At 42.1% G+C, this 13,595-nt stretch overlaps 1 protein-coding gene across 6 annotated transcripts in view; it reads right to left on the reverse strand.

The window, feature by feature from the left end:
* Nucleotides 1-2,431: 2,431 nt before the first annotated feature.
* Nucleotides 2,432-13,595, reverse strand: part of PPP2R2C (protein phosphatase 2 regulatory subunit Bgamma) — a 190,214-nt gene continuing 179,050 nt past the window's right edge. For all 6 annotated transcript variants that reach the window (XM_066548641.1, XM_066548647.1, XM_066548644.1 and 3 more), the window contains one exon: nucleotides 2,432-5,287. In XM_066548641.1, the coding sequence (XP_066404738.1) occupies nucleotides 4,996-5,287 (292 nt within the window). In that variant the 3' untranslated portion in view covers nucleotides 2,432-4,995. The remainder of the gene's footprint in view (nucleotides 5,288-13,595) is intronic.

Genomic DNA, 13,595 nt, shown 5'->3' on the forward strand with positions numbered 1-13,595 from the left:
TGCTCATTGACTGCCTCAATGGGCAAATGGAAAGACAAGTAATTAGCTGTACCCTGCCTGGCTGATCCCTACTCATGGCAGCTTTCAGAGCTAAGGGAACTGAGGAGTTTCCACAGTGCTCCACATAAATTGCTTTGTGTCATGGGCCAGATTTAGGATATACAGCTGCCTGAAGAGTTGTGTTCACTTTCACATGAGTAAAAGTTTGATCCTCATCCAGCTTGAGAGAGAAGAAAAATAAAATTTCACTGCTAAGAAATGCTTTTTTTTTTCTTAGAAATGCTTTTCAGAGCTGGCCTGTACAGAATTTCCAGAAACCATTTAATGGTTTCACAAAGCCTAAGCAACATCCCTCATCTCTATAAAATTAGGCCCATTCCAGTAATCCTGGTTCTGCCACATGAGCAAGGCAAGTGCCTTTATGCTCTAATTTTAGACTCAATACAATTTGCTGACAAGACTGCAAATGGAAAATAATTCCTATTGGGAGTGGGAGCAAATTGATAATAATGTAACTGAAAATTGGATATAAAGGCAAACAATCCTTCTACTTGCCCTCTCATCAGGGACAACCAAAGGCTCCAACAGACTTAAAGCAGGACAACTTCCTGGCTGCAAACAGCAGAAGCAGGTGGCTCATGCCAGTATCTCCCCCAAGCCATAAAGGGTTAAATTGCCTTATGTAGCTGCTAAGTATGCGTGTGAAAATTTCAAAAGCATGCGAGTGAGCCATCTGGCTCCTGCTCCTACTGGGTATTTGGGGATGAAAAGGGAAACTGGAAAGGTAAATAGTGTATTGCTTGATGTGTTGATTTTCAGCTGAGATTTCTCTCTTCAGTGCCTAGTCATATTTGTCCATCTAAATGAGTGGGATTGACTGTGTCTTCCCAAAAAAGGGGTGAAAAAAATTAGCATGTAAGCTCTGGCAGAGCTGTACAAAGCCAGGCTCTGCCTCATGTAACAGTGGAGGCAAATTTATTCTGGTCTGCATCCAGAAAAAGGCCTCAGCCTCTCAGTGTCTAACTTGTGTGTAGGGATGGAGGGAGGCTTCTCACCCCAGGTACAAGCAAGATCAGCTGCCTTGGACTGAGATTCCACATCTGGGGCAAGAGTCAGGATCACCATGGAGAGTCAGGCATCAGCTTGGACTGAAAAGAGAATGGTTTCCTACCTTAAGTGTGTGTGCCAAGCCAGCATTTTTTGGTTTTTATTATTATATTTTATTTTTCCCCGTGGTAGAGATCTAGTGGTGGGAGAAAGCAGGATGCTGCTCTGCTGGTAGCACTCTGGTTTGTCAGCTGGACCAGTCTCATTTGGGAAGCCAGCCTGGCCACATCCCTGATGCACTGCCATGGTTGGAAAGTCTCAAACCTGGCCAGTGATAACACTATTGGAAAATATACCAAGTTTGATTTTTTTTTAAATTTTATTTTATAACTTTAGCCAGTTTTCACAGAATCACAGAATGAACTAGGTTGGAAAAGACCTTTGATATCATCAAGTCCAACCTGTGTTCACCTTTGCCCCAGGGGAAGGGAACTGGAGTTTCTTTCCAGGCCATTCTTTCACCAGGTGAAGGCCTGATGAGGTTAACATCTCAACAGACTGTGAGTAGCCCAAAAGATACCCAAAAAGATAATGACCATCAGCAGAACATCAACAGACATCTACCTCAGACACTGCCCCCTGCCATGGTTGGAGACACCTGGTCCAGAAAAGACTGATGAGGAAATCAGGGAGGGAGGACCTAATTAACATCAGAGGTGAAGAAATCCAGATCCAGTAGGAAACCACAGAGTAAGGACTACATAACTTGGAGCCAATGAACATCGAACCAATGAATCTCTATCGATCTTGACTGTAAAAAGTCTGTAAAAAATCTGGTAAAATTCATGTGTCATTAAATGATTTTCTCTGCATGCCTGGGCTATGTGTGAATGAAATGATTGCACATCCTGACCAGAACAACATCCTGGCCAGAAATAAAGTAATGCCTTGATTCTCTAACACTAAAAATGTCGTTGGAGGGCTTTTGCTTCTCCTGCAGTCTTTGTGACAACACCCATGCCATTTTTTACCTGTGGCTTCGTGTGTCAATTCACACTGCACACCTCTGATTCCATTTGCAGGCGATGGAGACTCAAGACTCCTGAAGTCCAGGTTGGGCTATTAGCAAAAGAAAAAGCTGGTCCCAGGACTGAACCTAAAGCATGACTCCAGCTCTGCTACAGCTGCCCACACTCTTCACCATACAACACCCTCATCCCACTCATGGCCTGTATTCCCTCCTCCACCTGCCACAGCACTTGAAGTTCCCACAGTAGTTTGCCCTCCGTGTCCTGATCCCTGTGACTCTTCCTCCTCTGTAGAAGGAGCTAAAACAACTCTTTCTTGCCTAGCTTAAAAATAAGCTGTGCCTTGAAGTCATCTATTTATGCCTTTTTTTGGTTGTAGTTTTATTGAAAAAGCTGGTATTAACATATTTATATTTTTATTCAACAACAGTTAGCTAATTTGTGCAACACAAAAAATGCAGCCATGAACAACAGCTTTCAAAACAATCAGATTTACCAACTTTACCATCACTTACTCTACACCACTGAAAGCTCAAACTAAAAAGAGAAAGTTGGAAACGTTCACAATGACAATGTTGACTTTCCATACATTCAAGAAACCAGGAAACCGACCTGTAACAGTGATGTCAAAGACAGGAACGGAATACTGGTCTTTGAAAGGTTTCTGTTTATTTCCTCTAGAATTACTTAATGGTATTTTGGTTGGGTATTTAATTAGTTTTATAAAGCTCCAAAGATATATTTGTTTATTTAATTTTAACACGTTCTTTTTGGTACCCAAAGCTGTAACAGAGTAAGGTACTTCAAATTTAAAAAAAAAGATTGCTTTAAGATCTGCTTTATAATAAGTTATCTATAGAATCTTACTTGAGAATGTTCAAAGCTAAATATATGTTTTACAGTATCTCTAGCTGTAAATGCCAATATGAGCTGATAGCAATTTTTTTTTTCTTTTTGAGCTGCAAAGATTAATGGAGGGGTCCAAATGTCAAAGAAATTGTATGACACCCTTGAAGCAGTAGTTTGGCATTAACAAGTTCTCTATACAATTTACCACACTCTTAAACCTTTTTACAAGGAAAAAGAAAAGGAAAAAGCAATTTTGTTAAATTTTGTTAGAATAAATATGTACATATACTGTCCATGCCTGCTACAGCACACAGTATTTTATAAACAAACATTCTTTGTTCCCTTTAAAATCACCCTACACATTTCATACTGTATGTGTTTCGTGGCTGGAAACTGGTGCACATGTGTTTGTGCTTCTACACACAAAATATACAGCATTGATGTAGAAAACTTCAAACAGACAGATTTCAGGTGTGGTGTTGAGATGTCATATAAAAGCTCTAGACTTTGTTTTTTTATTTCTTGTAAGCAGATTGTCACCCACCCTTCCCCCAAACCAAAATACAAAAGCATGCAGATCCCTTCATCAGTACATTCTCCACTTACCAAGAAATCAGTGCATAATGGCTTAAAGACTTTTTTTTCTGAGGAGTTTTAATATGGGCAGATTAACAGGTCATGTGAGTTGTGCTCTTTTATTCATGGTTAGAGTAGGAATCCTTTGGGGTATTGAATTTTCTGCCAGAGCTATTAAGGGTGCAGCAGAACTTTCTTTTCCTGGATTAAGAGGACTTCCTGCCCACTGCACCGTTCCGGTACCATTCCTGCATGCCCTTCTTTGTGTGTACTTCCCTTTTCCATTTATCTCACTCATCATTACAGAACAGAGATAGATCTAACAACATTTCTGTGGAGGAAGGTTTTGTTAGGTTTGGATTTTTCAAATTTTCGTGTTTCTCCAGGACTAATTTTGTCTCCCAGAAGTGGCCTCATTTCAAAGCGTTAAAATTCACTCAGTGGCACTGCCTCTCACAGCACCATTCCTTTCACAGTTACAGACACCAGGCATTGCCTGTGTTCCCCAAAGGCCAGGATTAACACAACCATCCTGCAAACAACAAACAAGGGACTTTATCAAGCATCTAGCAGGGATGTAACTTTGTTCCCACTCAAGTTGGTTGAGAGCACTTCTAGCCGAGGTTTCCAGAACTCCAACCCCAAATGGTAGCATGGGTTTGTGTGTGAATTGCCAGGCTGTGTCAGCCAGTCCCTCCAGAGCTGCAATGCCAAGTTTTGTAATAGTCCTCACACAATGAAGATACTACTTATTGTTTTAAATAGAGCAAAGAGAACCATGGAGAATAAACTTCTTAAAATAAGCTGGCTGAGTAACTATGCCAGTCTGTCACTTAGTCACTTGGGAAGGTGAAGCACAAAGTAATGTGATAAATAAATAAATAAATAAATAAGAGGGTATTGTAAAGAAGGGAATGGGATGGATGAGATGGGGCAGCTTTTCACCAGCAGGGATTCTGCTTCCAGCTCTAGCTCTCATGAGGTCCCTCCAATGTGCCACATGCTCTAAAGGGATGTGGCTATTCATTCCTTCAAACAGGCTCAGCCTGATTGAAAGACAGGAAAACAGCACTGGAAAAAAAACCAATCAAGAGACTGAGGCAAAAAGCTCTAACAATGTGGTAAATGCTGTGCACTGCAAAAGCAGGAAGGGCACCAGAACACCACAGTCCTGCAAACCACTGAGACCCTCGAAAGGATGGACAGGGGCTGAGGAGCCTCAGCCCTCCTCAGGAACACTCCTAAACTGAATAAATATCCCTGTTCGTTTAAAGGAACTGATACAGACCACAGTACTGGATTTGCACTCGTGCCTTTTACTCATACAGTTGCAGTGATGGAAAATAATTGGCTTGCCACCAGTAATGATACAGGCTGAGGGATGAAAGGATGCAACCTACAAATCCCACCACCGAAGCCACAATTTTTGTGAAGATCACATCCTTCTACAACTCTCAAGAGGCTGGTTTGTAAATATAGAGGGATATTGATAAATCTAGTGCATTTCTGAGTTCACTTTATCCTGAAATATGTACAGATTGTTTGTCGCTGCTATAGCAATGATGTTCTCGGTTGGGTGCCATGCTGTGTGCAAGATCTTCTTAGTAAAGTCCAAACTGTCAACACTGATGTCATCTTTCCTCCTCTTGCCTCCAACGCAGACTCTCCGGGGCTTGAGGATGGCTCGTGGCTTGCTGCTCTCCCGGGAGGCCTCCAGGGTCACATCCCGCTTGGTGTTGCGGTCAAACATTCGGAAGAAGTTGTTGTATGCACCTGTCATTATCACACTGCAGAGAGGCAGAGAGACACAACAAAGGCACTTCAACAGCAGCCTGTGCAAAGCCTACCAACATGCCTGGATCAGGACAGCCAACTTTGACCTTAGGGTCAGCTGTCTTCTGGTTTCAGATGGGAAAGAGTAAGGAAAAAAAAGGGGTTTTCCCAGTGCTCCCCAGAATGAAGAGGTTTCTTCTACCAATGCCTTCCCCTCCCATATTATTCAATGAAAATTGCAGTTACAGCAAGTAATGTCTGCTCCCTGACATCATGAGAACCGCATCAGAAGATAATAATAAAAGCGACATGTTTTCAAAAAGTTATTTTTAATTACCCTCCAGCTTTTTATGAGTGCTTAAGGATCACATATTTCAGGCTTTTTCCCTTTCTCTGGAACTTCACCCTTAATGACAGCTGAGTTTAACCATGATTCCAGAAATAGTCTTAAAATTTCCCACATAGTTCAAATCTTTTGATACAAGAGTAAGGTTTAGTACATAATTATGTATTTTAGAGTATTTTGAAGAAGGGTGTTTTGAAAGGTTCTGAAAAAACACACTGAATTTGCACATGTAAATTTTTTACAGATGAAACTCTTCTCCTTGCTGAAGCCACAGATCTTGCAAGTCCAGACATCATGAAAATTTCTATCTACAATGCTTCTTAGAAATAAACACACTGGTGTCAGGATTCTGGCATCTCTTATATGAAGTTTGGATAAAACATCAAGTCAGGATTTGTTTCTGTGTCTGGGAGAAAGGGACAAAAAACATACCTTTATCTGTATAAAAATTACCTCATTAGTCAGCTTGCAGTTTGAAATAATAGATTGCCAGTTGCTTCATTCTTCTAGTCCCTAGGGGAGGATATTTTGTCACTAACTTTAATGAATTCAGGATTTCATCCATGGCCCCCAGGTTATTGGATTAGCATAATCATGGGTTTCAGAGCCTTGTTTGAAAGCTCATCTCCTGTGAACTTTTTCCATATGTGAAACCAGGGCTGTTTTCTACTCTCCTATCTCAGCCCCAAACAGGGTGGTTTTGTTCTGAATTTCCATTCTGTAAGAGGGTATCCACCCCAAATGGTCAAGTCTCCATGGAAAAAGCTGCACAGTTTTAAGACTCAGGCAATCAGTAGCTATTTGCCTTTCTAATAGAGCCCAAAAGAACATACTTGACGTGCGTGGCATTAATAAACAAACCTCCATCTCAAATGGCAGCTGCTTTCACACTTTGCTGTTGGGGGGATCTGTGTTGAGCAGCAGACTGGCCAGGGAAACATGGAGCATATGGGAGAACACTGGAGAACTCACAGGCACAGGAGAACCCCACTCTCCACCACACAAACACTCCCTAGCTGACAGGATTAGATGCTCCTGGACTCAGCAGTGCCTTACAGTGTGTGCACAGCCTCCAGCCAGAGCTGCCTTGATCTCATTTGGGGCCATTAGGAGTGACTGTAATACAAATGAATGATACACTGGAAAAGCACAAATGTGAGCTGCGACTACAGCTGGGGATGGGAGCAGAGCAGGCCCCAGAGCTGCTGCAGGGTACCTGGAGTGGGTGTTCTGGGTTGGTACACTGGGATCACCCAGCTCCACCCTGCTTCCAGGTCTGCTGATGCCATACTGCAGCCTGATGGCAGCTGATCCCACACCGAGCCCTGTGCAGCTCCTGGAGTGCCAAAGGGAACTGCTGCAAACCAGAGAGCGCAGCACAGAGACCCAGCACACACTGCCCTGGGCAGGAGCTCACCCACAGCCTTCATCCCATGGAGAGGGACTGCTGGGGGAATGCACAGGGGCTCTTGTCCACACCCAGCCCCATCCAGCCCTGGCAGGTGGCTTCTTGCTGCTCTCCAGCAGCAGCACCCACCCCTGGTTGCTTGCAGAGAGATTTCTCTTTCCTTCTGCACCCACAAAAGGCTGGGTGCAATCCTGCCTAGCAAGGCACAAGTTAACAACCTCACAAGCTAAAAAACAGGAGTCAGTGTGACAGCTTGATAAAATGTATCCCAGCAGCTGCAGAAAGCCTATTGATCAAGATTAGTGCCCATTTCAGAAATTGAATCAACAGCAGTAAATCAAATGTTTCATTCCTTCCAAATCACCATGTCTTGTCATTACAGCTCCTGCTGTAATGCTTATTCGCAACACGAAAAAGTCGAGGTTATTTCATAGCTCAGCACTAACACACACAATTTGGGATGCAGTCCATCTGTGTATTTTCCCCCAGGCAAAATTTTGAAACAGGTTCATAAGGCTGGGGCACCCCTGTGCCCCAGGCTGCAGAGCTGTGGCTCCCAGGGGAAGGAGGAGCATCCCTCCTGATGGCAGTGGGAACTGTCAGGGAAGCAGCTTTCATGCTGGCAGAGCACCAGTGCACCAAATGCAGAGAGAGGTGTTTGTTAAGGGTCTTATTTTAGAAGGTTTTGCTTGCAGTAAAACTGCCTTTACAGTCCATTTGCTTTTTAATTTCTTGAACTCTCGCATATTTTTAAAAGTCTGCTTTCTTCAGTTGGATTTACTGCAGTTATTTTTTAACATATGTAGATGACTACTTTTCATGCTGGCCCTATTTTTCTGCAGTTTAATGGCTCAGTAAAAAACAGCATTATGTAAATGAGAAAGTGTCCATTCCTGTTCAAGGTCACAAACACAGATGGATTATAACCTTACCTGCTGCTTGAAGTTATAAAAGAGTGAAAACTAGATGTAAGCCTGCAATTTTTTCCTGTTCAAGAAAATACAATGTACAATAATGGAGTCTATGTGATAAGGAGATGATTTTTTTTTTTAAAATAGTGGAATATAAATTGTAGCTCAATGTAGGAAGTGTCTGTTCTGTATTCCCAGACACTGCTCTGCACAGCAGTGTTATGACAAGGGCTTGCACAAAACCCTTGCAGGAGAGGCTGGTCCAAGAGGCCAAAGCCCCTCATTCAAAACAGCTCATGCTACTTCATAGGTGTGTAAGGCAGCAGCCCAGAAAAGCTCTGTCTGATTTTCCACCTTTAATTTTCCTTAGAAGGCAGGTTTACAAGCTGTGCTGCACAAGGTCAGAGGTACCATCATCTCTGCCATGCAGAGGTATTTTGGAATCAGAACACACCCCAGTGCACCCTGAGGAGCACTGCACTGATAGCTGGAGCTGAGCTGCAGCCTGACTGCACCAGCTGAAAATACCACAGCTACAGGCAGCATGATTACAAAAAAAACCCCAAATAAAACAACACCACACCTCATCTCCTCCCAAAAAAACCCCCAAACCAAACAAACACAAAAGCAGGGAAAGACCCCAATGGGTGCACCATGACTACCACTACCTGCCTTTCACCCTCTGCAGCCCAGCCAGTGCTCTGGAAGGAGAAACACCCCATACCTGCAGGGCCAGGAATGCATTTACACAGCCCCAGTTAACCCTCCTGTGCTGAATGCTTCCCTTTCAGCACGGGGCTGCTCTGCAGAGCACCTGGAGCATTCTCTGCTCCCTCTGCTTGATCTGCTCCAAGCAAGGTCCTGGCAGTTCTTCAGGTATGTGTGTTTGGAGTGACAACACAAAATGCTACTGACACCTCCTGCCTGCTCTGACACTGGTCATAGTTGCTTATCAGTGATGTGATCTGAGGCATCTCACTGCCAAGCTTCAGCCCTCATGTGGGGTCACTGCAGCCCAGTCTTACCCCTCCTTTTTCTTTACCAAGAATAACAAATGTATTTTTACAGAAGGTAAAAGGTGAAAGGGAAAGCTCCAATGCAAGAGCAATCCCTACTTTTATTGACTTTTCACTCCCTCCCTAGTCACAGTTCTGTTCTCTTTTTTTCCTTCTTCCCCTCTGATTCTGATTCTGTCTTTACCACATTTTCCAGATAGGTTTCCCTTTTCCCCTCTCTTCATTCTCCCCTCTTCTTTCATTTCCATCTATCCTGCTCTACAGCTTTAAAATAAAAACCTGCCTTATCTGCTTCTCTCTTCCCTTTCCCACCCCTTTCAAGTCTTTGTTTGACTTCTGTAAGTCTCATTGCTCACCCTTTCTGCTCACCCCCTACCCTCCAGTCTTGAAGACAACTTGCTTGGCTCTCCAGGTGTTTTGGCTTGCATCCCTGCCTTCTTTGGGCTGAAAGCTGGGGAAACAGCAAATCCCCAAGAACCAAAGCTCATTTGGGCAGGAGAGGTAGTTCCCAAATTAGCAGAACATTAACTCTACACTTCCCACTCAGTCAGGCTTCTTCACTGTGCCACATTGATCTGGTAGCCAGCAATGATTCAGGTAGGGTTGTTTTGTCCAAAAATAAATTTTCAATCTGTAAAATTATCTGAAATAAAGGATTTGAGAGAAAAAAGGTTCTTCCTGTTTGCATTATAACAGTGATACTCAAAAGGAGCAGATGTTTATCTATGGATAATGATTTTATTAAATATGACACCAACATTGTACCACTGATGTTTAATTTAGGGACAGAGTTTTAGGGTCTGCAGAAGCAGCCTGTCAACTACTGATGGCTTCAGCATCTTTATTTATTTTAATACTTTTAAGCATCTGAGCCTCAACATTCTTGTTTTGTTAAATGAAATAATTCAGCATGGGATTTTCCCCACTAAAAAGTTCTGCTTCTCTTGGGTGGTCAACAAATTCTCTACTTCACCAGCTTCCAAGGCATTTGAATAGGATTTTCATCATTTTACTAACATGAAATGAGATATTCCATAACATTTTTTAGGCAATGAGATTTCATCAAAAATGTCAGTCACTAAGAATTGGCATATCTCTGTATTTCTCAGATTTGTTATTCACACACTTCAAGCCAACCTCTTAAATGTTATCCATGTGGCAGCCATCCTTGCACTCAACAGCCTTCATCAAAATATCTCCATTCAGCTGCACTCCTGAATGTCAGGGATTGCCCTGAAGATTTTTGGGGTATCATCTGGAATTAAGGCTTGCTTAAAAACCAAACCATTCCTTGCTTCATATTGTTTTGTGTTGTTTTTCTTGTTTAGGGTTTTGTGTTTATGGTTTTTTTGTGGGTTTATTTAGCTCTTTGAAAATTTTTGGGCTAACTCTGGCCCAAATTAGTCTTCCCAGATGCAGAGAAGTTTTTATTCACCTGCAGATTTCTACTGTCTGGAGCAATTCAGCTTGTTTCATGGCTCCCCTCTTTCACTGTTGCTCACGAGACCATGGAGGCCATGGGATGGTTTGGCAGGACTGAGAGCAAGGCTCAGCAGTGCTTCAAAGACCCCCACACACCCTTCTTAAGGGTGATAGAAAAACAAAACCAGCCCAGCTGCCCTGCCCCTCAGTGCAGGTGTGGCAGCAGAACATCATTCCCTGGGGCAAGAGGCAGGGCTTGGATTTCAGGTGTGAGGGGAGGAGACTCAGAGAGCAGCTTCCACCAGAGCCTGCCCCACACTTGCAAATCTCAGCAAAGATGACACTCAGGCACCCAGCATGAAAAGGGACCTTTTCTTAGATTTGAAACTGTCTCCCAATTATATTTTGAGCCCCTACATTTTCAATATTTCACTGCCATGTGTACCAGTGCAGAACAGAACATCTGCAGCCTCCTAGGATTAATGTGTAAGGTCTACCAGATCTGGTTTCATGACAAGCTGACCCAATGAAAGAAAGGGTTGATTCCAGAAAAACTCTTAAACAACATTTTTCATAGAAATAAAATGAGGGATTTATTATAGCAAAGGGAAAGGAGGAAGCATTGTTGCAAGTAATGAGGAACTCCCGAAATTTTGGGAAATTTTCCTGTATGCTGTGCTGTGTAAAGTCACTGACTCCCCATCACAAAGAAGGAATTTATTTAAACCTAGGGAGGAGGCTGCTAGAAAAACTTGGGACACTTGACTTGGATTCAAGGTTGTGGCACCCTGGTACAGCTGGCTGGGAAAAGACTGGGAATAAGAACAAGGGATCCCCAAGTACTTCCAAGCTCTTATTTGACATGCCAAGCTTTGAGAACAAAATGATGTCTTCTAGCTCTCCAGCATGGAGTGTGCTGCCAGACAGGAATAGACTGTTAACATCTCATCCAATGGGGTCTGCCAACTCCTGATTAGAGTGAAGGCTGAGGGATATTCAGGGGGATGAATGACAGTTCAGTAGGAAAGGACTGACTGAACAGTTGTATGTGACTTCACTCATCTGCTTGCAGCAAATCACTTATCATGATGGTGGTTAGAAGTCTCCCTGGCAGGGGTCCTGTACACCCATTCAATTGAAATCTTGAAAGAAAAAAAAAGTCAACTAAGGTATTCACTTGCTATCATGAAGAATTAGGTTTTATTTGGGTTTTTTTTTCTGGCTTCTTTACCTCACAAAAAGCTACAAAAGTGCTTATGTTTTTAAGGTAAAACTGAAAGCTGTTGACAGTGGGAAGAAAACAGTGTCCTCCAGGTCATTATTAAAAGACTTGACTTTGGATGTGAATGGAAGAGCTAAATTAAATTGCTGTAAAAGTAGAGCTCACATATTCTACACAGTCACGTAATGATGTATACACAATAAAGATAGCATGATTTTTGTGTAATATACTCAACTACAGATAATACATGCTCATCTGGATGAATTAGTGTGAGACCCCTGCCTGGCTCCCTCCCCTGACCACTGTTGCCAAAGTACACAGTGATTAATGTGCCCTTCAGCAGATGAGATCAGCTCTGTCTGATTGTATTAGTTCCTGCTCATTGGAGTAACTGAGCATCAATCACGTTCTAATCAGAGCTCACGTATGTTGATTATTTTTGTGAACAGCCTCACCATCAGGTTCTATCACAGCATAGATTAACTCCTTAGTAATGACAAAACTTAATACAAAGTATTTTCACCTAAATAATAAACACACTTTCATTTTTAACTGAACAATCCTGTCACTATAAATTGTCATTATAGCTTTGAAGTCTGCAAAAGATAAAACCAATGCATTTAGAACTGCAGTTATAACTGTTGTGTAGATGGAATAATGATCTAAGTACTGCAGCATCTCTTTGGAGCGCAATGGTCAATATGGAATCTTTACCTTGAGTAATACTCCTTTTTGAAAAACTGCATACCAAAAGACTCAAATTAAGTGACCTTACTGTTCAAATGAACTGTTTTTAAAGAGGTACCAGTATCTAATTATTATTCTAATTATGATCCTCCAATAAAAAAATATTCTGATAACACATAGCACTACTTGTCATATTCATAAAGCAAGGAGCTCAGAGGAGTGAATCAAAAAATGGGCATCAATTCTGATACATCTGACTTCTAAAAATAAATAACTAAATTAAAGAGAGCCCTTTTCTTTTGTCAAATATTTCTAGTGCCTTTACTCAAGAGTTTCTTACAATCAAGAGCAGCACATTGTGCTTGGTGACGGGTTTGGTAATTGTGCATGACTAATAACGCCTCAGTGTCTGGGCAGTAAAATAAATGAAGCCCTCACAATCTAATGTTCCCACTTAATAATTACTCCTTGCATTGATCTTTCTGATCTGTCAAGTAGGAATGAAAATATTACACTCACTTTAAACCCTGATATTGAACAAGAATTCCATTACTAGCAGGCAGCTATCCAGAGAGTGGTCTTACCACACTAATGAGGACAGCAGCACTTCATCTGGCCTGAGGAGAGAGAGTCTAGGCTGGGGAGTAAGTGGCTGCCCAACCTGTAAAATGCACTAGGAATTCCCATCAAGGATAAGCAAAATGGTTTGTAAATATCTGAAAAGTCTTGGATCTTTTTCAAAGTTTCTCAATATCTACATGATTTGAATGCACTGTTGTTCTGTGCAGACATAGGCAGGAATCAGCACTGTCTGTTTTCCAATAAATGCATTAAATTTTGTATTTCTAGTAGGGCCAAACTCAAGCCATGACCACACTGAGAAAACCCTCAGCTAAAACAACCGTTCATGCATTGGTTTGGGAGTTTCAGAGGAAAGCCCCAAAACCTGGATCTTCCACTACACTTTCTGTGAGTCATTCCCAGTCTTTGACCATACCAAAGCCACAGCAGGTGCCCAAGTTGCAATGACAGCGATCTGGGAAGTATTTCTCTCAGTGCGGTCCATCTATGTAATTTTAAATGGCCAGCAGTTGGTATCACAGGGGATACTCAACGCTGAGTTAATTTTTGTCAAAAAACAAATCACTCTGGCATGGAGGCATTAGAGATAATGGAATATATATGTATTTCCATTTGCATAATGAATGTTAAAAGGATAAAGTTTCATTTTTTAGCAAAGACAGAATCTTTCCATTGGGCAGGTAGAGGAACTGAGCAAAGGAAACTAGTCCAAAGAGAAGGTGCCCCTT

Source organism: Molothrus aeneus, chromosome 4, assembly GCF_037042795.1.
Source record: "Molothrus aeneus isolate 106 chromosome 4, BPBGC_Maene_1.0, whole genome shotgun sequence".
Classification (NCBI taxonomy): Eukaryota; Metazoa; Chordata; class Aves; order Passeriformes; family Icteridae; genus Molothrus; species Molothrus aeneus.